The sequence below is a fragment of the Athene cunicularia genome, assembly GCF_003259725.1.
Source record: "Athene cunicularia isolate RWA chromosome 23 unlocalized genomic scaffold, athCun1 chr23_part1, whole genome shotgun sequence".
Lineage (NCBI taxonomy): Eukaryota > Metazoa > Chordata > Aves > Strigiformes > Strigidae > Athene > Athene cunicularia.
In genome coordinates, this window is record NW_020799130.1 from 5,997,304 (window position 1) to 6,022,430 (window position 25,127).

The following is a 25,127-nucleotide window of genomic DNA, read 5'->3' on the forward strand; positions in this document are numbered from 1 at the left end:
TCCTCCAAATATTCAGAATGGCAGTTAACCACTGACAGTGCTGTGTACTACCCACAGCAGGTCACAGTCAGGGGGAAGGGTCCTGTGCTAGCTGCAAGGCTTTCTGACTTTGTTTTGTTCTAGCACCATCAGAATGCATCTCCTACTTTACTGGGGCTTTTTTCATTTGTTTTGTTTGTGTACAACCTATTTTCCTCCTTGCTGAGGGAGAACAAAGGATTTCAAGAAAATCGATAATTATAATCAATCCTCCCTGTAGGTTTGGTTCTCAAAACAGTTCTATAATTTCTTCTCCACTGTCTCTCTTGCAGAGATCTCACCAAACAGCCTGCAGACAATGAAACGGCTTTGAACAGATGAAGTGAATTTGTTGCAAAGGCCAAAGGGAAAAGCATCATGGTCAAAGAGATAGCATGAGTAATTCTGCTGACTTAGAGCTAGATACTGAGCCCTATAACTCTAACACCCATTGTGGTCCATTTGAAGTGATGAAAATATTTGTCTTTCCTTTGTTAGCTTTGAGTAATGTGTCAAACAACGGTGAAGGAGATGCTGCACAAATATAACAAGGAAGTTTTACCTGTGAGATGCTGGCTACTGCTGACGTGGAAACATTAACAACAGTTGAGGATGTAGAGACAGGACTGGCATTGGTAGTTGATGCTGTAAAATTAAGAATTACTGCATTAAATGCTTCTAGAAAAGCACAAGAGATGAGACCAACCCAAATTGTGGAACAAGTACTTACTAGCTTATGAGCAAGCATTTGTGCTTCCAGCAGCACTCTTGTAACAGCCAAAAAAGAGTTGGAGTGTATTTTGAAACCAGTTATATTTCAACTGGGCTTACAGGGAAGGAGAGGTACCACGTCTTTAAAAAAAAGTACTTTCAAATGTTTCAGAAACCTTTCCTTCCATGCCTGCTAAGCAACTGGAGTATAACTGACATAGTTTCACGTCTTTACTAAAAGTTTTGAGAAGGCAACAATCACATTCTGATGTTCAATTAGTAGCAGTTGAATATTAATCAGAATAATCAGTAAAATGGATATGAATGTGTTTAAATCAGTTCTGATAAAAAATACTATTTTTGCATTGGACTTAGCATATTTAGTCTAATTAGATAAAAAAATTCGAGGAAACAGTAAAAATATTTCAAACAGTATAAAAAGGGTGCTTCCTACTGGAGAAAGCAAACATATTTCCCCATATGCCTGTGAGTCTACAACTTTTTTTTGGATGAGATTTTCTGTCAACAGCTTGCAGGTCAAATTATTCGAGACATGTAGTTGTTAGTATAAATTTTAAGATGTTTAATAGCCTTCACGGCACTGAATTCGGCTGTTCCAAAACACAGAAGAGGCTGCTAGAGCAGTCTGGGAACATCAGTCATTTAGCAGATTTTGTGGTTTTACAGCCACAGGGCCACTCCATTAAACATTACTTTCAATGGGGTTTTGGGACCCTCAAGTATTGGTGAAAACAAATAATGAAATCAGCATGAACAAAATCAGGATGCACTAAACCAGGTGCCAAGGAAGTATTTTCTTTTGCTAAACCTTCTTTCTCTGCACACAACTAAAACCAAAAATCACTTTTAGATGCTTATAAAAGGACTTGCAGATATCCACAGTATCTACCACCACTCACTTTCTGCAAATAGTACCCATGTGTAATTCACCCCAAGACTGAAGAACTCAAGATTCTGAAGGTTTCAGTCCTTCTACCCCAGGGAAACAGATCCCATCACAAACTCTTATCAATGTATATTGTTTTATGGCAAGCACAGATACTACCTGGTGAACAGCTCCTGGAAAGAGGATTAGATCCAAAATATGCCTCAAAAAAAGATGAAAAACAGAAGAAGTATATCTTAAAAGAGGTGTAGAAATACATAGCATTTACAAGAGGTGAGAAACATGAAGGGTGGCATCTCTGCGGAAGCAGAAAAAAAGGTTTAGCAATTAGCCCCTGGGAATTGCCTCATAGATAGGAGCAGCAGTGTTCAAAAACAGATGGGAGAGAACTTTGGGGGGAGAACATTTAGAAGGAAAAAGGCTGCACTGCAACAGCAGTAATGGTAATGAAGACAGTCAATTACCTACAGTACTACCTACAGTAGCTATGCAGCTGCTAGAAGCACAGCTGTGAGAGTAAGGTACCCATCACGGATACTCCTCATAAGCATCTGCTAGAGAACAGGGATTAGTTTCCAAATAAAACTCCTTGCAACATGTTACTGAAACGATCAAGGCTGCTATTACTTTAAGAAAATGTCACTTCCTAGGGCACTGAGAAGAGCAGCTCTCTGGAAAAGATTCTTGCTAATGCAGAACAAACCTGCCATGAAGCCGGAGGAGATAAACTATCCAGAAGACAGATCATTTTACCACCTCTCTCGAGATTATCATGGAGAACAAAGAGAAAGCAATTCTCATCTGTACTGCTCTGAAGAGGCTGCTCCTCCACCGAGATAGATAACAGAAGTTAAGAAATCATAGAAAAAAGATTCCAAGTGCTGGAATTCTGGTAAAAACACAGATACCCTCACATGAACTTCATTGTTTATCTTAATTCTGGTGTCCTTCCAACATCTTTTTTAATTACCCGTTATCTACACAGTGTTACAAATCAGATCTTTACAAACAGCTCCCACTACAAAGATTAACAAATCCTTTCTGCACTGTGGGTCAGTTGTTTTAACTATGAATGGGCCAAAACCATACAAAAATGTTTTGCACAGATGTGCCAAAAGGGACCTCACATCCCTAACTTCCCTGCTTGATTCAACCCATTTGGTTTTGCTTCAGTCGTTTTCAAAGATGTTTCAGCCTGCTTCATGTACTGGGGAAGGGAAATTGTAATTAATGGATTTTATGTTTCACTTGGCTGCATTGCTCTCACAGGGAAGGAAGAGGTGAGGCAAGAAGCAGCCGTTCCTCCCACATTGCTCCCAGTGCTTCCAAGCACCTCTGACATGCCACCATGGCCACAGCTCAGGTGAGTACAAAAAGCAAAATTTAGTCACTAAGTGCATCTGACCATTTTCCGGGGTTCAAATATCACATTACTTCAGTCCAGCATCTGGAGACTAAACCATACCCATGGCACTGAGATACACCTCTGGTGGGACAGCAGCATGGTACAACTGTGTATCACCCTACTATGGTGGCTGGAGAGAAAAGAGAGATTTTCAAGAGATTAGTAATAAAGCAACCGTATCCATCCTTCCAGCTCCTGCTCTCCACCACCTCCCTTGCACCAGCCAAGTACCGACCTGACCCCTCAGCAGGCTGCTTGCTAATTTGATGAAAAGGAAATGTAGCAAATCTGAAAAAAGAAGAGTTTCAAGCTGGTTTGCAAAAGGTTTTTCAAAGAACTGATAGCATTTACATAATTTGGGTGACTTTTTCGCACTTTCAAAGAGCAGCCTGCAGGGAAGCTCTCCTCCAGCCACACATTCTCACAGCAGCACAGATCAAACAGTTTAAAGTCCTGCTGCAGAGCAAGGCCTGACGGTGGCTCTGTCACGCCACCCATCCCCAGCGACTCACGGCTCCCCATGGTACTTGTGCAGAACCATTTCTGACACTTGGCAACTAAAGCTGGTGCTGTAAAACACTATAACTCATTCTGCCATGGGAGTACCTGGAGGAGAGTTATGTTTGAAGGAAGGTAGTATTTCCAGTGTTGTCTTGCTCGTGTTATGAATGTGGAAAATAAATTAAGGATAAATAGTACACGGGGCCTTTTACTGTCACAATGACGTAAGCTGAGCAAGTACCATGATATACCACATGGCCTTCCTATCAATGAAAGATATGCTAAAACACACTTATTGCTAATTTTAAGATTTATACTCCTTTACTTGGCACTCATTAGACCACATCTGGATATGACATTCAGTTGGGGGCCTCAAGCACAAGAAATACGTTGATAAAATTCAGTGGGTCTGGCAAAGAGCCACCAAAACAGTCAGGAAGCTGGAGCATGGGCCCTGCAAAGGACACCTGGGGGGAGTGGGACTGTCCAGCCTGAAGAAGAGATGGCTTTGGGGGACCTGACAGAACCCTGCTGGTACCTGCACGGAGGTTATCAAGAAGACAGAGCCAGGCTCTTTTTGCAGGTGCACAGCAGGAGGAGAGAAATGGTCACAATGTGAAAGAGGGGATGCTCCAAGCTGACAGAAGAAAAAAAGTTTCACCATGATGACAGTCAGGTACTGGAACTGGCGAAATCTCCATCCTCGGAGGTTTTTGAGACCCAACTGGATAAAACCCTGAGCAACCTGGTTCTGAATTCAGTGTCAACTCTTCTTTGAGCAGGAGGCCGAACTAAAGATCTCCTGAAGTCCCTGAATTATTCTATGGAAATATCACACAAGAAACAGATTAAGAAAGCCTTAAATGCTTTTTTAAAAACTACAAGGAAAGAGACAAATTTTCACAATTCATGACCCAAACATCAATGACAAAAATCCAGCCTAAAAAAAAAATAAAAAATTTGCACATATTTGCCACAAGCAATAATATTCCATTATTCATCTAACTGGCACATTTACTCCTAAAAATCGCTATGGAAGCTGGTGAAATTTAACATCTGGCTTCTTAGATGTGGTACTTCCAGCAGTTGGAATATTTGTAGGCTAGTTCTATACTGAGAAATTAACTTTCTAGCAGATCTACCAACCTGGGGGTGTGTGTGTACAACTGATGAGCCATCTACCTCCAGAAGTAATTTTTTTTTTTTTAAATCCAATGTCAGTCAGTTTATTTCCTGACATCAAGCTAAAGACCACCAACAAAGAGCTTGAGCTGCAAGAGCATTCCCAGTAAAGGCATGCAAGAACACAACATTTAGTCTCCTCTCCCCTTCCCCTTTGCTCTTCACCCTGTTAAGTCCATCAGCATGGCACCAACAAGCCAGCCTGGTGCATACAGAGCTAGGTAGCAAATACAAACCCAAACACATACACACACACAAAGAGAGAAGTGGCAAAGTATAAAGAAGCATGCACAAACCAAGAACAAACGTGCAAGCCTCTCTATTTGTGGTATCTGGACTCAATTAGGTGGAGAGAGATGCAGATAAAAACCATGCCAAGTTACCTTCAATGGAATAAGAATAATGTGCTGGGCTGGACTGGCTTGTGGTTAACCCTGTAGTGCAGGTAAGAACACTGTGCTGACTTGTAGATGGAGTCTGAATTAAACCACTTTCAGGTTTCATACCTGGCCACAGTGCACCTGAATCAGATAAATTGGACCAGTTACAAACAAATATGCTGGGACCAAACAGCATGCTGCTACCTCAGATTAAGATTTTTGCTTGTCACAAAAGCAAGTAACAAATCACACATGGAAAATGTTTAATTTCTGCAATGGTAAGTGCTGACTGTCAGGCATGGATTAGAGCTGCTGACAAAACTGGCTGAAAAAGAGAAAATTAAGAGCACCAACAAGACCAATTTCCAAAGCTTTCAACTAAAAATCTGTTAGTGTCACGGTAAGATTCACTGTCAGGTAGGTATAAAGGAACTGCTAATCCCTCTGATGTTTGGGCTGAGTCACCAGCACAGAAAATGACCTCTTACAGAGGGAGGCTGAAGTTGGTATCCATTAGGGTCAAAGTCAACACTTCCACTACTTAACTGGGCTTTGGCTTGAGTATTTTAAAACAATCCACAAGTCAGCGATTTTCAGAGACTGACAACAGTGAATAAAGAGCTCAAAAAAAGGAAAAAAAAAAATCTAGATTTCCTGTCACTCAGGAAAGCATTTGTAACAACACTGGGCAAAGCAGAGAGACAGCAAAATGACTGTAATTCATCTGTACAAGGCACACATAGGCAGTGTGGTTTCAGCTCAGGTGCCATGTTAAGGTCTAGTCTGCTGCACTGACAGGGCGAAAACAGCATCGGACTGAAGTAGCTCGGGTCAGGCCTGGTTCTTCAGGGCACTTCAGGCTTTTGTCTAAGTGTTTCCAGACCTACAGCCAAAGTCAAAGGCATTTCTCCCTGGCCCTGGTTAGAAAGCAGAAATCAGTTGAGAGGATCTACTTAAAAACAAGCAGGAGTGTGCAAAGCAAAGGGACAAATTATGTTTGGAGCTAGACACAAAGTTCAGGGCCAGCAGAAAGACCAGCCTCCCTCTTAAACCCCCCAAAAACCAGTACCTGAAGCCACCTGCAGCCTTTCACCCCTCTAGCAGGATAAGCCACGGGCTACAAGCTCTAAGTCTCTTACCCAGAAGACACGTGAGACTCTCCAGAGCTGGACAAGAGCAGCAGCTTCAAAAGCTCACTCCATGCTGCAGCTCTGTCAGAACTAAATTCTGCAACAGCTCTTTGATTTATTTACATACCTGATCTTAAAGTGTTACCTATGAGTCAGATTAAGTCATTCACCTATCTGTATAGCCACATCAGGATTTTGATTCTTCAACTCTCAAGTTGCATCTTCATTACTGTTTCAAACTGCTAGAACCATGATAATTAGCAAACAAAAGGGGAAAATTGATTTAAGGAAGATTGTAGCTATACTGCAGAAACTCCAGAGTAGAACGTATGGGAAACAGATCCTCTAAGGAGAGTGGGACTTGCTGTATTTGTTTAGTCTGGAAAGGGAGTGTCACAATCTTCAAATAGCTGATTAGTTTTTAGAGGGGACAGTAACCAACAGTTCCATACAGTGCAAGACAGATGGACAAGGAGCAGACAGCAACATGAGACAGTCACAGGACACACAGAGGTGCCTAGTAACTGTGACAATGAAACACAAACCAACTCTGGATGCTGTAGGATAATTATCACATGAGGAGTGTAACACCAGGTCAAACACACACATCAGAGGTGTTGGCAGGGTTGGCTGGATGCAAGTGCAGGAGCTGACTCGGGTCGTGTGTTAAGGCACCTTTCAGCCCCTGCTTTCCAGGACTCTGTATATCTCTCAGTATATCCCATATCTTTGTACGTCTCTCAGTGTAGACATGTTCTGTTTTCCACACAGCAAGGCACACTCTTGGCCTGATGGCACGTGTCCTTCCCTCTCATTCTGCAAGACAGCACTTATAAGCTAACACAGCCTCAAGGATGACAGAGATGACGCTGGACAAAGGGAAACGAGACCCCTCCATGTCCAACAGCAGAACCCCAGGAGAATGTCACAGGATACATGTGTACATGGAAAGGCCCCACCAGGATAGCCCATCAATTGTAGGTTTGTCCTGAGTTAACGTAAACCATCACATCCACAGTGTTTTTAACACCAACTTACAGACCCACATACGCAGCTTGTATGTTGCTACTCTTATTTTAATGCTTCTTTAAGAAAATCTCTCCAGACCACAAGTATGTTCCATGCAGAACAATGCACCAAACACCATCAAAAAAGTATTACAGCACAAGGAGGGGTGATAAATTGGCAAAAGCAGAGGTTACCTCTTCTCTGAAAGCAGCATCCTAACTTGAGTGATCTCTAGACTATGCTTGTGTTTGTGAGCTTGCTTGAATTTCAAACTTAAAATACATCTGCTTTGTACCAGTTAGATGGAAACATCCATGATGCCTTCTTTTTGGCACAGAAACAAATACACAGTGGAAAGTCATGCAAACCTCTGGAACAGGCCCTTTCATGCTGGTAAAACATCTGACCAATCTGGCCAAGTCCTCACCTGCTCGATGGAGATTTTGTGAGCAGAAACAATTTGTAGAATTTCCTCTGCATTGTGCAGGTTCAGTCCTCTACCCTCCACCTGTCCACCACACCATGCAAGGTCTATCTTCTCAGTATGATCAAGCAGGTACCACTCCAGCACTATTTCCATTACTGGAAATACAACTTTTAACATCTTCCTAACACTTAAATTCAGACTAAAAATTAAGGTATTTAATAATAGACCTCAAAATCCATACCAAGGCATTTCAGTAACTGATCACATTTCAGAACATTTTTAACCAACAAAAGTTCCTATGAAGTCAACAGAAAATGCTGATCTCTTGCCTAGGTCTTCAGAGAATTTCTACTGTTACATTCCAAATATAACACTGAAGCAGTTAAGTACCCCCAAATTCCAGAACCTTTGGATTAAAAAAACCCCAAACATCCCCCCCCAATACATCACATACACACAAAACACTAGCAAAACCCCCTACATCCTCCCTCCCCCCAAAAATGTTAGAATTAAGTTGAAAACACCTTTTTAAACACCTTGGCCTAACACTTCAAGGGAGTGTATTTACATACACATATTTACACATATTTGCCTTAAAAAAAAACCCAACATGTGACACAGTAAAACACCTAAGAACGTACAAAGCAGCCACAGTACAACATCCACAACAAACTAGCAATAAACATCAAATAAATGAAGTAAAGGAAAACACCAGCCACTGTTCAGATAGAGCAAAAACCAGTGCAACAAGGCATTGAAACCAAAGTGCAGTCACCCAGGGATGAGGAGTAAGTTCCAGCAACCATAACATGGGGTCAGGCACGGTTTGTAGGTAACAGACCATTGTGACAACACCCAACTACAACCAGACAAAAAGACAAGGAACAGTATTTAGAGAGACAGCAGACAAACTGCACTGGCAACTGAAGACTTTGAGTATGGACACAGCATGAGACTTCTCCGCACTGCTTCAGCTTTCCAGGGAAAAGCTCTTCTGGAGGAATGAAGGGAGCTCAGAAAACACAACAAGCAGACCTTTGGCTCCCCAGGACATGTAACACAGAGTCAACTAATTCCTCGTCCAACCAGAAATCCTGAGACATGACAGGTGGTGGAGAGGGTCCGTTGTTTCTAAAAACCTCTGCAGCAGCAGTCATACCTGAACCTTACTGGCAGGGGCTGAACTAGAAATGGAGAAGCAGCAAATACCAACAGCCACCCAAATGACCCGACTCTCCTGAAGAGCCCTGAGCTGCTAATAAAACAGCCCAACACTTGCACCCTGCAAAGCTCCCACTTCATGGTATTCAAGTGATCAGTCAGAACAACATAGCATCAATACAGGGCAAATGAGATTTGGGAGATCGTGTTTGATTAAACCCTTGCATCCTAGATACTACAAAACCATTGCTTTCTTCCTAAGGACCCCTCAACCACAAGAAAATTGCTTTTCGTGAATCCCAGGTGTATATATATGAAAAAAAAAGGCAGGCATGTAGATCCATTTTACATATTGACCTTTCTCATAACAATTTGTGCCGTATTACTTTAAACAGTATTAGTAATATAACACGTCTAATAAAATGGAGCTCAGTTGGATTATCTTTTCTACATCATCTTTCAGACATACCATGACAAATCAATTGTTTTGTAATTTATATAAAAAGTTCTTGCTCTGTCAGCAACAAACAAAAGCCATAAATCACAAAATCATAGAATCCCATGTTGGAAGCGACCTCAAGGGCCATCTGGTTCAACCTTTGCTGGCAAAAGCACGGTCTAGACAAGATGGCCCAGCACATGATCAGCTGAATCTTAAAAGTGTCCAAGGTTGGGGAATCCACCACTGCCCTGGGGAGATTATTCCAGTGGCTGATTGGTCTCATTGTGAAAAACTTTCCTCTTGTGTCCATTGGAAACTTCCCAGGAGTAAGTTGTACCCATGACCTGTCTTTTCCACATCACTCCTTGTAAAAAGGGAGTCTCCATTCTCTTTATAGCCACCCTGGAACACAATGGTAAAGTCTCCCCTAAGCCTTCTTTTCTCAAGGCTGAACAAACCCAATTCTCTCAGCCTTTCCTCATGTTGTCGGTTTTATTCAAAGACATCTAGTTCTTCAGATATGGAAAAATTCATCCTTTTACACTTCAAGATACTACGATTTTAGCACTACAGATAAATCTGCAGGAGGGTCTGTTCATTCAGTTATGTAGCATGACCACAAGCCCCTGAGACAGACACTTCACGGCTGTCTCACAGCTGTGCAGCCCCCTGACAGCACACACGGTGCATGGGAAGGTGATGCTCTCCCCTCTCATCAGAGCTAGGTGCTAAGGGGAAAAACAGCCTCTGCCACCACACATATTTGAGAGCTGGCAACATTATACAATATTTACATATGAAATCAAGCAGGGTTAAAAATGAAGAGAGAATTTAAAATATTGATTTTTACCAATTAGTTTAAAAATTTCATACATGCAGGGGGATAGCCAATCTATCCCCCTGAGGGGTATTTTCCCCAGTGCCTGACACTTTAATATACAGAGTACAAGGAAAGACCAGGCAGCTCCTTTCATTAGCTAACCCACTCAGAATTCAGATTTTTTTCTGTCTGTACTACTCATCCTCAACTCCCTTTACACATCACGGAAGAAGATGGCCATTATCTTCCAGAACAGACTAACACCTCAGAGGTGTGTTTCTCCCTCCATTGCTATAAGGGAAGCACAGGGTGAATAATTCTGTCGTTAAGCTTTAGCTGCTCAGTTGTAACAGGCCTCTTACCCTTCAAGCATCTGCAAAAACTGGGATGGCTAATAGAAGGATCAAGTATTAGAGCAACTTAAGCAAACTTATTTGCCTAGTAAACTTGGAAACATTTTAGTATGAAATCTACATTTGGTGAAAGATGAAATAACAAAGAAGTTATAAACCTGGCCAGCAAAAAGGAAAGGAAAAATGCCTTTAGCAGAGATGCTGTAGTACAGGGTCTTGCGTGATTTCACCAACAAGGGAAGTGCACAAACACAACTGGAGAAAATGATGATTCCAAACTAAGAACTATCTGGCAAGCTTCATGGGGAGACGTCCAAATTAATGTCAATGAAAAAAGCTTTGTGAGAAATAATATTTTATAATATGAAGTCCCATCTAGACATCAGTACAGAGCTACAATTTAAGTTAGGCACGTGCTTTCCTACAAAACTCTTCTCTCCAATACACGTGGTTAAGCTTAACGTTGGCTTTTTAACGAGGCATAAGACAGTAATTTCAGGCACTACGAAGTCTGAAAAGTTACTTCTTACCGAAAGGAGGTAGTCCATAGGTTTGGGTGGTCTGGGGGTAGATGGTGTAGGGCTGAGACTGCTGTAGTGCTTGGTACTGAGTCTGACCAGGGTAAGGGCTCATTGTTTCCGAAACAGGTACAGAAAGGATATGTGCATATGGCCTTATGAAAAAGAGAGAATAAAAGTAAAAAAGAACTACTAACACATGCATCGTCAGCCTCCAAATCAGGAGACACACCAAAAAATTGCTTTAGAAAGGAGAAACAATACACACTAACAGGTGGTCTTAGTGTAGTAACTCACTTGTGTTCCCAATACAACAGGCTCTTGGTTTTCTATTATGCTGCCAGTTTCTTGTAGTGACACCAGGGGAAACTCTCCTCAATGATACCAGAGCACCAGTACTTATTCCAGGACTGGGAGGGCAGGGTGAGAAGGGAAGAACAAACTCCCCGTTCCAACAGGCATGAGCAATTAGTTCCACTTATCATGCCTCACAACACCAAATACTAAAGCTAATACAATATAATAGTATGTGTCAAAATCACTGGAACACACAAAGAGACTGTACAAAAGCAAGCATGGGGGCTTAAAGCCTACTATGCTGCAGTGGGAAGAACTATTAAGATCCCCAAATATGGTGAATGACGAGAAAATAGACATTTATGTCCAGTTTGTTTATTCCTCAAATGTTATGGGTATTATTCAACAGCACTACTGAGTTGTTAGTTACTTGAAGGGACTCATTTACCCTTGTGATCATAAAACAGCCACTGAAGCCAAAGGGTGAATTGTATCAGCTTCAGTATCCACAGCAATGAGTATCTGTTGCCAGCAGATATGAAAGCGTGATTTGCAGCATTACAGAAAGGCATAAAGATGCAAAAAGATTACTCCAGAAAGGAGAAGTACAGAATTCAGTAAAATCTGTTTTACTTACTTTGCAGAATACATTTGTGAGGTATAATCATTTGATGACCTTGGGATATAATCAGTGCACGTCATAACTGAAAAAAAAACAGTTTGTATAATTACATAGGTGATTTCAAAACCCAACAAACAGTGACAATTAAATATCAGCATGCACAGTACATTTTAACCAAGACAAAGGATTCACAAAGGCTTTTTAGTGCCTTGAATATCTGTTTCAGAGCAAATCCTCAAAAAATGCACTGTTAAACTGGCACAAAAATGGTTTTCTTGCCCATTCACGGCATGTAGGTGACTCAGACAATACTATTTCTCCCTTTGTAACAATGTTCTTTCTCTTTACCAGTTGGTACTGTCATCTTTTGCAGCTGTCATGATAAAACTTTCAGTCCTGCCTAAAACCTTGCACATGCCAAAGGATCTTCATCTGTGCCAAGCTTAACACTTCTTTTCTGTGTCCCAGAGCAGAGACCAGGGCAGATGCTTGTTTTGTCAAGCTTTCCTCTTCCCCTTCATTTTTCTACATACTCTACCCTGAGCAGGGCTCTAGCACCTGTCTTTCCTTTAAACAGGAGCAGTTCCCAGCTCAACAAACTTAATCCCACACAAAAAGGGACAACAAACGGAGCTGCAGTGCACAATGCTCAGGGTCCAAATTCAGATGACCTCTAAAGAAATGTGACAGTTACATCTAATGGGATGTCTCCATTTTTCTGTTTGAATAAATCCACAAGAACTGCACTCTACTGGTAAGACAGTTACTCAGTCTGAAATCCAAGGAGGAAATGCTCAAAATCTGCTCACTTGGCTCTAGTATACCCCATGAGATAGTTCTCAGTTACAGCATTCTGGGTTGGGGTGGAGAAGGAGGCTTGAGTTGCTATGTCTTAACCCAAGAGTCATTAAAAAAACCCCACGTATGAGCTGACCTGATACTCAGCCATGCATCGAACTAGGAAAGCAAGGATGTGCAGGCACCCTGGCACAGAATTTGGCACTGCGCAGCTCCTCTGGCACTTCACTGCTGTAGTGCGTGAAACCTTCCCTGATCCCCAAGTGACATGACTTTTGTGACTGCACATCTGCCCAGTACACAGGTTTACCACTCGGATCTCCAAGCACCATACCCAGATTCTTAGCAAACACAGGTGTGCTGCTGTGGATCCAGATAACTCATCTGAAGCTGGTTTCGAAGCTGGCAAAGCACCCAGCTTCCAGCCCGGCCTAGGAGGGGTCCGGGCTCACAGTGTACCTCTTGTACTGGTCCAGGGACCTGGTTCCTACGTCATTAACATTACAGGAGACTGCACTTCCCCTCTCCCTTCTGGAGTGACTCAACTAACAGCCTTCAAAAAGAAATATGGTCACGGACAACAGCGTACTTTGCCTTGGGATTTGCTCCAGATGCCAGTAATGTGCTGCAACAAGTCCAGCTTTCCCTATCTGGAACAGTCCTAACAACTTTACTGCTCTTGTACAATCATGGAGTTAACTCTCTTATCAGTTACATTCACTAAGGGGAGCAAGTAAGTTTGCACAGGCAACCCCAACACTAACATTTGCATTCTGCTACCTAAATAACCCCCTCTTAGTGTAACCTGAGTGTAAGCAGCTGAGAAACACAAAGCATCAGCCACGTGCTCTGAACCTCTGTGCTTGCCTTTGCACATGGTTTGAAGCCCATGTAGCCCATGTAGCCCAAGGATACAACAGAAAACACAAACTGGGAACTGTCGGATCTAAGGGCTTTCATTCAATACTTATATATTCTCACATCCCTCGTGCAAAAATGTCTTTTTTTTATAAAAAGAATGTCAATATTTATCCGAATAGTAATGTAGTAATGGTATTTCTAGAACCGTGACTTTTAAAATAGCATATAAAGAATAAGGTAATGGGGTAAAATAGGAAAAAAATCCAGCAATATAGCATTACTGCATGCAACTTCTGGAATTTATAAATGGCTTATCCAGTTAGGCGGCAGATTTTGCAGGCTAAAACTTCTGGTAACTCCTACAACTGCAACATCACAGCATATTGATTAAAAGAGTAAAGATACAACCAGTTAGCAATGGAAAGTTACACATTACATATTTTCAATCAAGTTGATCTGATTTACACTTTAAGTTCAAGTATGGGCAGTCAAAGGTATTCTACACAGGAATCCTACTTTTGTGATAACCTCCAGCCTTCTTTTTCCAGAAGAAACGACACATTCCACCTCTCACTATGCAATTGTTTTATTTTCTGCCTCAGTTTCCTCTCCATTCATTTCATAAGGAATTTCTGCAGACATCCAATACAGTTCAGAGTCTAAGATTAAGTGTATGGCATATTATTACAGAAGACCCAACCAGCTGTATAGGGACAACAGTTTATAATAATAACATCTTTCACAATCATTACTGAACAACTCAACCCTCAAGGAAAATCATGTGTAAGGTGGCTTAGACATAGCAGTATCCAGCAGCAAGTTGGGGGGCAGTGACACAAAAATATTTGTTAGAAAGAGATATTTGCTTACTGTCAGGAATTAACAGGTAAGCACAACTGATAGTGAGGGCAGGCTAAGGATTACAAGGAGACAAAGCTTGTGCTTGATGAAGCAAAGTAACGAGACCAGGGGAAAAAAAAGAGTAGACAGTGGGAGCAGAAGAACTCCAGAAGATACTTACTCTCACTGGACATGGGAAGGTTTGAACCAAGGCTTGAAGATTCAGGTTTCTGATCGCTGACTTCTGCGTTGCTCACATGACTGCCAGAACAGACAAAGGCTAATTATTAGCATTATGAACTCTTAAATTCACATCCTTGGGCATCATAACTCCTGCATTAACGTTCCTAATCGAGGCAAACTGGCCCTTAACAGAAACTAGCTCTGCATCCTTTGGTATTCACAGAGAGATCCCAAGAGACAGGTCTGCAGCTCCAATTAGATGTTAAACTGTATTGGGTTTGCATGGCAAAGCTTTAGTAGTGTGGGTGGCTACAGGGGTGGCTTCTGTGAGGAGCTGCTGGAAGCTTCCCCTGTGTCTGAGAGAGTCAGTGCCAGCTGGCTCCAAGATGGACCTGCTGCTGGCCAAGGCTGAGCCCATCAGTGACAGTGGTAAAAAGCGGGGGGAAAACTGTGCAAGAGAAAACTGCATGTGGAGAGAGGAGTGAGAATCTGTGAGAGAAACAACTCTGCAGGCACCAAGGTCAGTGAGGAAGGAGGGGAAGGAGGTGCTGCAGGTGCCAGAGCAGAGACCCGTGGGGGACCCGATGTCAGAGCAGGGGGAAGCCCAAAGGAGGCTGTGACCCCGTGGGACGCCCGTGCTGGAGGACCTGTGGACCCGTGGGGAGAGAGGAGCCCACGCTGGAGCAGGTTTGCTGGCAGGACTTGTGACCCCGCAGGGACCCACACTGGAGCAGTTCAGGAAAAGCTGCAGCCTGTAAGAAGGACTCATGCTGGAGTAGTTCGTGGAGGACTGTCTGCTGTGGGAGGGAGCCCACGCTGGAGCAGGGGAAGAGTGTGAGGAGTCCTCCCCTGAGGAGGAGGGAGCGGCAGAGACAAGGGGTGATGGACTGACCACAACCCCCATCCCTGCCCCTTCACTGCTGGCGGGGAGGAGGGAGAGAAATCAGGAGCAAAGCTGGGCCCAGGAAGAAGGGGTTGGTGGGGGAAGGCGTTTTTAAGATTTGGTTTTACTTCTCATTATTTGCCTCCGATTTTGGTAATAAATGAAACTAATTTCCTCAAGTTGAGTCTGCTTTGCCCATGACAGTAACTGGTGAATGATCTCTCCCTGTCCTTATCTCAACCCACAAGTCTTTCATTATATTTTTTCTTCTCTGTCCAGTTGAGAAGGGGGAGTGATAGAGAGGCTCTGGTGGGCACCTGGTGTCCAGCCAGGGTCAACCCACCACTTCAGCTCCAGCACATTCTCAAACTCCACTTACCAACTGGTCTCTCAAGACAAGGCTGGAGCTTCACTGTCAGCTCAGCAAACTTAGCAGCTTCGAGCTGCTGCCTGCAGCAGAAAGTATGAATTTCTTTCCTGCTGCATGGGCACAGCTTCCTGCTCCCCTGTGTCAGCTCAGGCACCCTTCAGGCTCTCCACAAGATTTTAATTTGCTCATCCAGCACAACTGTGCAGCTATTTTTGCTGGGATACCGAACAGACTCTGCTCATGGAGGGATGCAGCAAGCACCATGCTTAGTGCACACTGGAGCTACAGGCAGAACTCCCCCTCTCAGCAGCAATAAGCAGTTATGTTGGCTTCTTCACCTTATAAAACTGCAGTGTGAAAATACCAGAATAACACACAGATGCCTCAAAACTTAATGAAAAGCTGTGTTGCAGAACTAGCAATAAAAAAACTAAAGCCAACCAGGCAATCATAAAAGGAAAAAGCAGTTTCATGAAGAAATTAGCTGTACTCCCTACTCTACATATGAACAAAGCAAACATTGTCACATAACTGAAACAGTGCGTGACAAATCCAAAATAATCTAGTAATGTGCAAACATTTCTTAAGTACAGAAGTGACACCCAGTGCAAGGATGCTTCAACACTGGTCTCTGGGGACAAACTCTGCAGCGAGGCAACCTGCCACGGACATGGGAGTCTGTGACAGCAGGGCCACCACATACCCCTCACGGCAGCATTTACTCAGCTCCTGCAGGCTGGGGGAAAGGAGAAGCCAAGGAGTGTGTGATATCAACCAGCAGTGCCCTGGTAGCTGCGTCCTGCCCTGGACTGCTCCTTCACTGTGACAGGCCCCTTTTGTCCAACACCTTGCTCCAGGATGGGCTGCAGATAATCCCCTGGGGCAGGAGGTAAAGCTTTCCTGGGACAGGGTAAGGGGGAAGCTGGCTAGTAAGTGCCATAGGTTTGGTTATGAGGTAAGTGTGTTCCCTTCCTTGGGCTGGTGAGAGGGAGCAAAGCTTAACCAAAATACATAATCTGGCTTTTTCCCCCTGAAAACCTTTAAAACCAGAATCCTTGGAAAGTTTTCTCAATATATTCTCAACAGCCCTGCATAATAAAGCATGAGTTGTACAAGAAAACATATTTCTACACAGACTCAGAGTCTGTGTGTACTGTTGCTCTTTGTGGAAAGAAATGTTGTGATTCTGGGGCACAGACAGTCAACCTACAGCTATTAAGTGCCATATGGTTCGCAAGTAGGTTGAGAACTGCTTGTTGTGATCACTTCCTGTGGAAAATGTAATGATAAAATACAATTTCTGACTATACCATAACAGCCCATGTTTTTGCTGTCTTTCTCACTGCTGCTCTTCAACACATGCAGCTGTGGCCCTTGGAACACATCTATCCCAAGTGCTCTTATACTCCATCAGTTACAACTTTTCAATTCTCACGGACTCAGAGACAAATTCTCACTTGCACTGTGGCTGCCTTGCACCACCAAGAGCATCCCACAGGCTGGCCTGACCCACAGAGCACAAGGTATTCACAAAAGTATTAAGACTCTTACAGGTGCTTAATGCTCCCAAGAGATACGACCCTCACTGTGTACAGCTCTTCTCTTCCCCACATCCACAATCCAGCTAAAACAAATACAGCCAGAGAATTGACACTGGCTGAAAATAATGTTGCTGAGGAGAAACAGGTCTAATAAATTATTTTAAACTGTTCCATAGGTCAAACTTAAAATCATATATAGTTTTACCAAAATACAGACAGAATATTTAAACAGAATATTTAAGCAGGTTAGAAATACAATTTTATCCCTCCCCCTATTCTATTTTTAAATACTATACAAGGAATTTTACACTCAAATCTTGAGGCTGCTGCTGCTGCTGCCTGTAGGAAAGCTGTGATTGCACTGAAGCAGGGTAACATGCTGAAGGAGAATCAACACCATTCACTGCAGCATGTTCAGACCTGCCCGTGCTGCCCTCAGCTCATTTATAGCCAACAGAGAGAAAAAAATCCTAGGACATGGTCCATCTCATGTCATAGCAGCCAGAAAAGGGAGCCTGCAGTCATCAGCTCAGATTTCTAACTTTTAGACATATAATGAATTTCACACACTGCTTGTTCACTGGTTCCTGTTAAAGTATTCCCTTTGATTTTTAAAAGAAATATCTACTAATGTCCCCATTCGGGGATTCAACATACCACATCCACTCCTGCATGAATGGCATGCACACTGTTCCCTCCTCATTCACACTGGGCTGTCCGAGGCTTCAAAAAGAAATCTTTCTTCACAGTATTTTTTACTACTCACAGGAACAGAGTAAACCCTAATACAGCTGTTCTCACTATATAATAATAGTGATTAATTCCTAAATATGATATGGATCAGAAAGCATCTAATGAGGCTAAAAATAGTACAACACAACAGCTTTAAATAGAAGCTATCAATTTGAGAGGGTTTAATTTCTCAAAAACAGTTATCCACATAGTTTTTCTGAGAATCACAGCACATATATTATTAAAACATTCTGAGTCTCACCAGAACAAATGCATGTTATGTGCAGTACATGACAGTCTCATCAGATTCCATGAAAAACAGGATGCTTGATGATGCAAGTAAGACTCTTTGTAGCTAGTTTTATAAAACCTTAATAACAAAGGGCCAGGTTTTGGGGTTTTTTTTAATTGGGAATTGAATCTAAAAATTATATCAAATATAAAAGTAACATATTTGCCCTATCTCTGTGAAATATAAAACCATATACAAGCTTCTAAAATGGATAACGATAAAAGAACATTAATAAAATCAAAATTACATACCTCAAGCTTTGTTCTCTGGATTCCTGCATCTTGGCTTTTTTCACCTGCAAAGACAAAACCACTCAGACACACAACTAACATGAGCTGTCCTTGAATCTATGCACACAGACCTCGGTTAGCAGATCTCCACTGGTTACTACAGAGTTCACATCAGTGTTTAAATACAGAAAGCCTTGTACTGAGCTCCACAGCTGACCAGTGTAACCATGCGTTCTTCATCTCAAAACAAGCTTTTTCCTAATTAGAAAACAAGTGCCAATACTGAACACGTTAACAAAATTGTCATGTTATTTAAGTAACAGATGATGGGATATACAGCTACAAATGTCTGATAAGGACAATTTTATGGAAATTGAATAAAAGAGCCATAAATTTTAAGAAATTCTACATAGATGCAGCACAACTGTTATAAAATTGGGTTCTTTGCTTTTTTCCCCCTTTATTTAAATGTTATATAAAGATAGGAACCTGAGTATTTTTTTCTGTAATAAATTAGGAGCTATGATTTTCCTTTCTGAGTAAAAACAAAACAGCATTTACTGTTTTTATATGTGGCCAGCTGGATCCAGTTTCTGTACAAGGTATTACACAACAGAAAGCACTGGCTTGAACACAAATTCAGTTTTCTGCATGCAGGCGACAAATACTACTTTGAAATCCTTGGTAGATTGACAGGCTGAGTTTCTGTAGACTGTAGTCTTTTGAGCCAGATGTTCCTGTGATATACAGACTTTTCTCTCCCCCAACTTCTCCCTCTAGCAGAAAGTTTTACAGCCTCCCATGTTTCTGAAGCACATTTAGATGCCAAACTTGCTGTTTCAGTACCCAGCTGCATTCAGGGCTCACCCCGGGCCCCGCAGGGCACTCAGCAGCTAGCACTGTTTAGCACGTTTTCTAGGAAGGGGGTCTGGGAAGGTACATGTTGGGTATCAGGCTGCAGGGATTACAGCCCCCCAACTTGGGTACAGTAATCAAAGAAAGACTGCTGCCACATATGAAAGCTGCCAGCATAGAGGCATCACCATGTTCAAGTTTGTCTCTCTTAGGTGAGTATAAATAAAATGCCAGGAAAATGCAATTTGAGCATGAGAGGTCAAAATGTGCTCAGAATTTTCTTTAAAAATAAATTAATAAAACACAGGTGAATTCCTGTTGGGTAGAGGGAGGTGGGAGGCAGAGATATAAAAAAGGATAATGGCTCAAGGAAGCAGCAAGGGGAAAGCAGTAATCAACAGTAAGGATGGAAAGGAGAAAGCTGAAAGGACAATCCTCTCTTTCTGATGAAGTTACCAGTATTTTAGAGTTCACTGTGCTTTTATCTCTGCACTAGTCTTGCCAGCAGCTATTCCCTCCAGAATTTCACAGCAGAACACTACAAACTTCACTAGCCCTCATCACACACATAAACAAGGCAAAGGCAATGACAAAAGACTGGCAACACAATGGCTTAGATACCACACAGACTCAAACCTTCTGGCATTCATCGATTCAACCTGAACAAAGAGTTGGTAACACTGACATTGACCTTAGCTCCTGTTGTCATTCTTCAGCCCCACAGCTTCACAGGTTTCTCCAGAGCCCTTCTGCTGCCTGGCCAGGAATACACACTACTGGTGCCCACTGCCATTGAGGTCCAATGCCTAAAGGAGCTGCATCAGTCTGAAGATGATAACTACAACACTAAGGGATGGCAGTCTAGTGTTCCTCCAGCTCCCTCGGGTATCGAGTTATCAGAGCATGGCTGCTGCCCATCCATGACACCCCTCAACCCTTCTTGGCATCCTTCTGTCCTGCAGCAGGTGCTTCAGCCCTTCCCCGGGACCCTGCCACCCACTCCTGAGCAGGGACATCAGCCACCAACACTGCACCAGATAGCCCTGTGTGCCAAGCTGCTCACAGGGTTCTTAAGGAAAGGAGATAGAAGAAAATGAATCACACCAGAAAAAGCAGCAGCAAATGGCTTCAGACCAAAGTTACATTGAGGATAAAAATAAACTTAAGAGTTGGCAGCTTGAGTTTGAGATTTCACAGGAGGAATGCTGCTGTTTCCAGTCAGGTACTCAATAAGCTCTGGCTTCTTCATTTCAGTAGGGTTTTGTGTTTTGTTTGGTTTTTTTTTTTTTTTTTTACAAAATACCCCAACGAAAAGCCCCAACTTCCCCCCCCCCGCCCCCAAGAAGCAAGGTTTTGCAAGAACACATCAACTTTATTGACATTTTTATCACAACCAGAATGGAACAGCTGTTCCTAAAATGCCTCTTGATAGCCAGGACTTGAGCTCAAACCACTGCTGGGCTGCTCTGATGACTTTGGTCCCTGGACTGGAACTTCCATCTTGACGAGCATCTACAGCGCAAGGCCACTGTGCCTTGTCCTCTGATGTGAGACCTTCCCCCCCGCCAGAAATATGTCCTTGGTGTTGTAAAGAGAACAATGTTTTAAATGAGTTTTCCTTTAAGTCAATAGTTAATTTCATTTTTTAAAAAATCAGTAAATATCAGGAGAGGGTTTCATACTCTCTTTAAATTAGTCTGGAACATGGGATAACAGTGTAAGTATGCAGCATATGTCAAGCAAAACAGCAATTTTGAATTTCAGTCTATCATGTCCCTGCCTCAACTGGCTAGCCTCGGCTAGTCCCTATCTCTGCAGGTTTTTAAAAGAAATGTCTTAATGGTAAGCAATAACATTTACAAAATCTTGAAACTTCAGTAGGATGCAAACCCCATTTTCTATCCATCACTAATCACTACAATTTACACTAAAAGTTTAAGTGGGAGGGAGGAGTTTTAAATGTAGTCTTTCATGGGCTTGGAAAGCATTTTCTCTCTCTCCTGACACGTCATAAAACATACTTAATGCAGGAACAGCACCTGGTAACAATAACTTACGGATGATGTCTGGGGCACAAGGAGAGAGTGCTGCCATAATGTGCTATAATCCCAGCCCTGCATGATCACACTCCGGCCTCAAACCCTGCACAGGGAACCTACCCATCCTCTCCTGCATGAGCATTAGAGAAGGCTGCTGAAACCTCTTCAAATGCCTCCTTTCAACACACACTCCCCTCTTAGAACCTCTGGAGAGGTGCTGAGAGGTTTTTTGTACCCTCTTGAGTGACAGGATCACAGTTCAAATATTTTTCGTGCAGGAGAAGTGAATTCACCGATTTTAAAAATAAAAAAAAAACAAGGAAAAATATATGGACTACCTTAGTGATTCAAGTTTCAGCTTTAGCAATTTCAGACATTATCTGACTAAGCTGTTCTGCTGCACTACAATGAATGACATATCTTTGCTCCTACCTCCATCTTTTTATTTCACTATCAGTTTTGAGCTTATGTTGTTTGTTTGGGTTGGTTTTTTTTTTAAAAAAAAAAAAAGACAAAAAAGTCAAGTGACATTCTAGCTGTTTCTATAACTGAAAATCCAAATTATTTTTTGTGCTGGAAAACTCTGTTTCTGTCCCAGATCTACCAGTGTTGGAGTTCAGCTGTATTTAGAGTCAGAATCAAAGCAGAAACAAAGTTTTCCTCCTAATGTCAAGATAAAAGTTGCTCTACGACTGAATCCAACTCTAAAACTGATATTCATAGCCTAGGGACACCCCAACACACACAGCTAGCCAACAAGGAAGGTGATGACTTGTTGGAGAAAATGCTGCCAAAGCCATTTAACACTGCGGCAATGCCACTGTGAACAGAGGACTGCACACAAGTCAGGAATGCAGAATTTTATTGCAAGCCCTTTGCCAATTTCAATTAAGAAAAATGTTCAGCCCAAACACATGACCATTGTTTTTTCTCTACACTTTCGGCAGCGTTGGGTCTTTCTGGAACCATGCTCTCCCTACCACTGACTCTGGCTTGCTTTTGCTGTCTGATGTGAGAACTCTTTCCAAACATGTCTTTCAATAAATGTAACACAAGTTCAACATCCCTTATAAAAAGATTTTTGTAATTTTATAGCATTAAGGATTAAATAAAGTATTATAGAAATCAACTACATGCATCCACAATGCATTCAACAAGTGAGAGATTACTATACATGATTACTTCTAAAAACTAATCCAGATTAATAACTTATTATAAATTAATAACTTTTTTTGTGATGAGAATGTCAGGAAGTCACTTTGAACAATTTTCCCCCAAACTCCCCTTCGCTCTCTTATTTCCCATGTCTGTTTCTGGTTTATAGCACTGCAGTGTGCACAGAAATTTCCCATTCTAATTCAGACTTGAAAAGGGAAGAAACATTCCAAAAAAGGGATAAGAGACATGCCTGTTTAACATGCCAGGCACTATTATGTGAGGTGAGAAGTCTAACATTCATTTAGAAAAGACAGACTGTATACATTTGGACCAATCATTACCACACCAACACAAGAAAATGACCGGATTTCTTTTTATTATTATTATTTTTTAATACACTGAACCCAAAGCCTGATGACTTCTCTACAGGCTCCTTTCTGGATTCAGTTATCAACAGTTTATTTTTTGAAGCAACATACTAACTGTGTTCCCATGATTAAGAAAAGGAAAATCATTTGTGAAAGAAAGAATTCTACATTATCAACATTGCGTTACTAGTCTGACAGGATTTTGCAAAGCCAACTGCATTTTTTTTTTTAATTAGGAAAATTCACTTGTTTCAGAAATGGTCTTACTACAAAAAAATGAAATAATTGTTCTTTTCATTTCCCCCTGGCAAGAATGTGCTACTGTATGCATAATACCACCTCACTTACTTATCAATATAATCTCATATTCTGTCTCAGAATAACTGACTGGCATAAGATACTTATAAGAAATTACCAAGAAAATCTTCAGCTAAAAATTACAGAACTTCCTTACAGAGGATGCTTTCATGCGCTGAAAGTTAGCTGTACCCTGTCTCTCATGCCTTGAAGAATAAAATTTTATAAAGACAGTTTTCATTATATAAGGATATAATTACAGATATTTCCTTTTTAAATACACACATTTCATTTTTTAATCCTACAAATATCTGGAGTTCAAATTATGTATTTTACTGATTAGTTTCTCATTCTGTGCATATTGACTCGGGCATATAATCTGTATGTTGTGTCAAGCAATATTCTGAATAATTGTAAATTTACATTTCCATTTCACTCAACTTTGTTCCTAAGTCATAAAATTGTATAAATGACATTACAATGTATTTTCTAAATAGTTAACTGAAGAACATAAAATTTTCACATTAAAAAAGCAGCAAAATCTTTTCAATGAGGACATCACCAAATTGCCCTCAGCATATTACTCTGGTTTTGTGTGCATTTGAAAAGGTCTCCAAAATTAAAATAAGCTTCACTCTGAAGGTAACTTGGCAATTTGTAACTTTTCATCAGGATTAATTTGGGAATATAACATTAATACAAACTTTTCTGCTTAATTCCTATGCTATTATGCGTTAGATACATTAATTTAATCTCATATCGCACTGTATTAATAATCGCTCTACCCAAAACTTCTGTGACATGATATTATCAGTTACTGATAATACAGACAGTATTGCAAACATGTTAGATGTCTGGACAGCAATTTTTAACCTAAGACATGTTTCCTTACTCGAACATACTGTTAAATTAAGACTCTATAAAGTGCTTTCCACCTATGGAGATGATGGATCATGAGACCTTTTCAAGATCTCAAGCACAGGAAGAATTAAAGACTATATACACTGTAATAATCCGCGTGTTGATTCTGTCACTGAAAGAGTGAATTTTAGTTTCTCTAGACGAAGCTTGAAATAGTCTTGTTTTCTCATCATAACAAGTGAATAACTTACATAGAAACATCATAGAGTTTAAGCACACATAACTATTCCTTTTATTACTAATGCCTGTAAGATTATTGTAAATTAAATGTACAACACAATTTACTAAGAACAAAATGATTTTTCACCTCTGGATAAATATACTAAGCATAAGCCTTATTTTCCATTATTAATTCAAATAACTGTATATTGAATTTGTGAGATCACCAATTTGTTTTATATGTTCATTTTTAGCCTTTTAAAATGTACTTACTGGTTGTTCGGGTAAGTCTTGTGGCTCTTCCATGGGTATTACTATTTTAATGCTTAAATGATTCAAATCGTGTGTTCCTCGGCAGTCTTCAAAGCCTGTCAAAAAAAGGTGTTCATAGCTTTATGTACTTTTGGGGGGGGTTATCATTTAGGCTATCAGAGAACATTAATTGTTATATATTCCACCCACAAGCTTTCTAAACTCATGTTGCCATCTCCTAAGTAAAAGATGAAATTCATATACGGAAAGATTTCATAAACAAGGGATTTAGTTTTAAGCTTCAAGATCCAGACTTTTTCACGCACGTGGCACATTTCTACAACATTTACTTGTACCATACTGACTACAGAAGCTAATGTCTCAATCAGACATGTGCACCATGATTTTAAAGACACTTTAAATGATCAAGTCTGGTCTACTAGGTCAGTAAACAGCGTGATTCAAT

General features: G+C 41.3%; 1 protein-coding gene across 2 annotated transcripts in view; it reads right to left on the minus strand.

Moving 5' to 3' along the window:
- Positions 1-24,777, minus strand: part of EYA3 (EYA transcriptional coactivator and phosphatase 3) — a 39,543-nt gene extending 14,766 nt beyond the window's left edge. The window contains exons 1-7 of one of the 2 annotated variants that reach the window (XM_026863309.1): positions 24,683-24,777; positions 18,634-18,677; positions 14,563-14,642; positions 11,898-11,964; positions 10,976-11,118; positions 5,108-5,245; positions 581-663 (exon numbers count right to left, since the gene is read on the minus strand). In XM_026863309.1, coding sequence (XP_026719110.1) covers positions 581-663; positions 5,108-5,245; positions 10,976-11,118; positions 11,898-11,964; positions 14,563-14,642; positions 18,634-18,677; positions 24,683-24,715 — 588 coding nt within the window. In that variant the 5' untranslated portion in view covers positions 24,716-24,777. The remainder of the gene's footprint in view (positions 1-580; positions 664-5,107; positions 5,246-10,975; positions 11,119-11,897; positions 11,965-14,562; positions 14,643-18,633; positions 18,678-24,682) is intronic. The other variant, XM_026863310.1, reaches the window with a different exon arrangement.
- Positions 24,778-25,127: the final 350 nt, after the last annotated feature.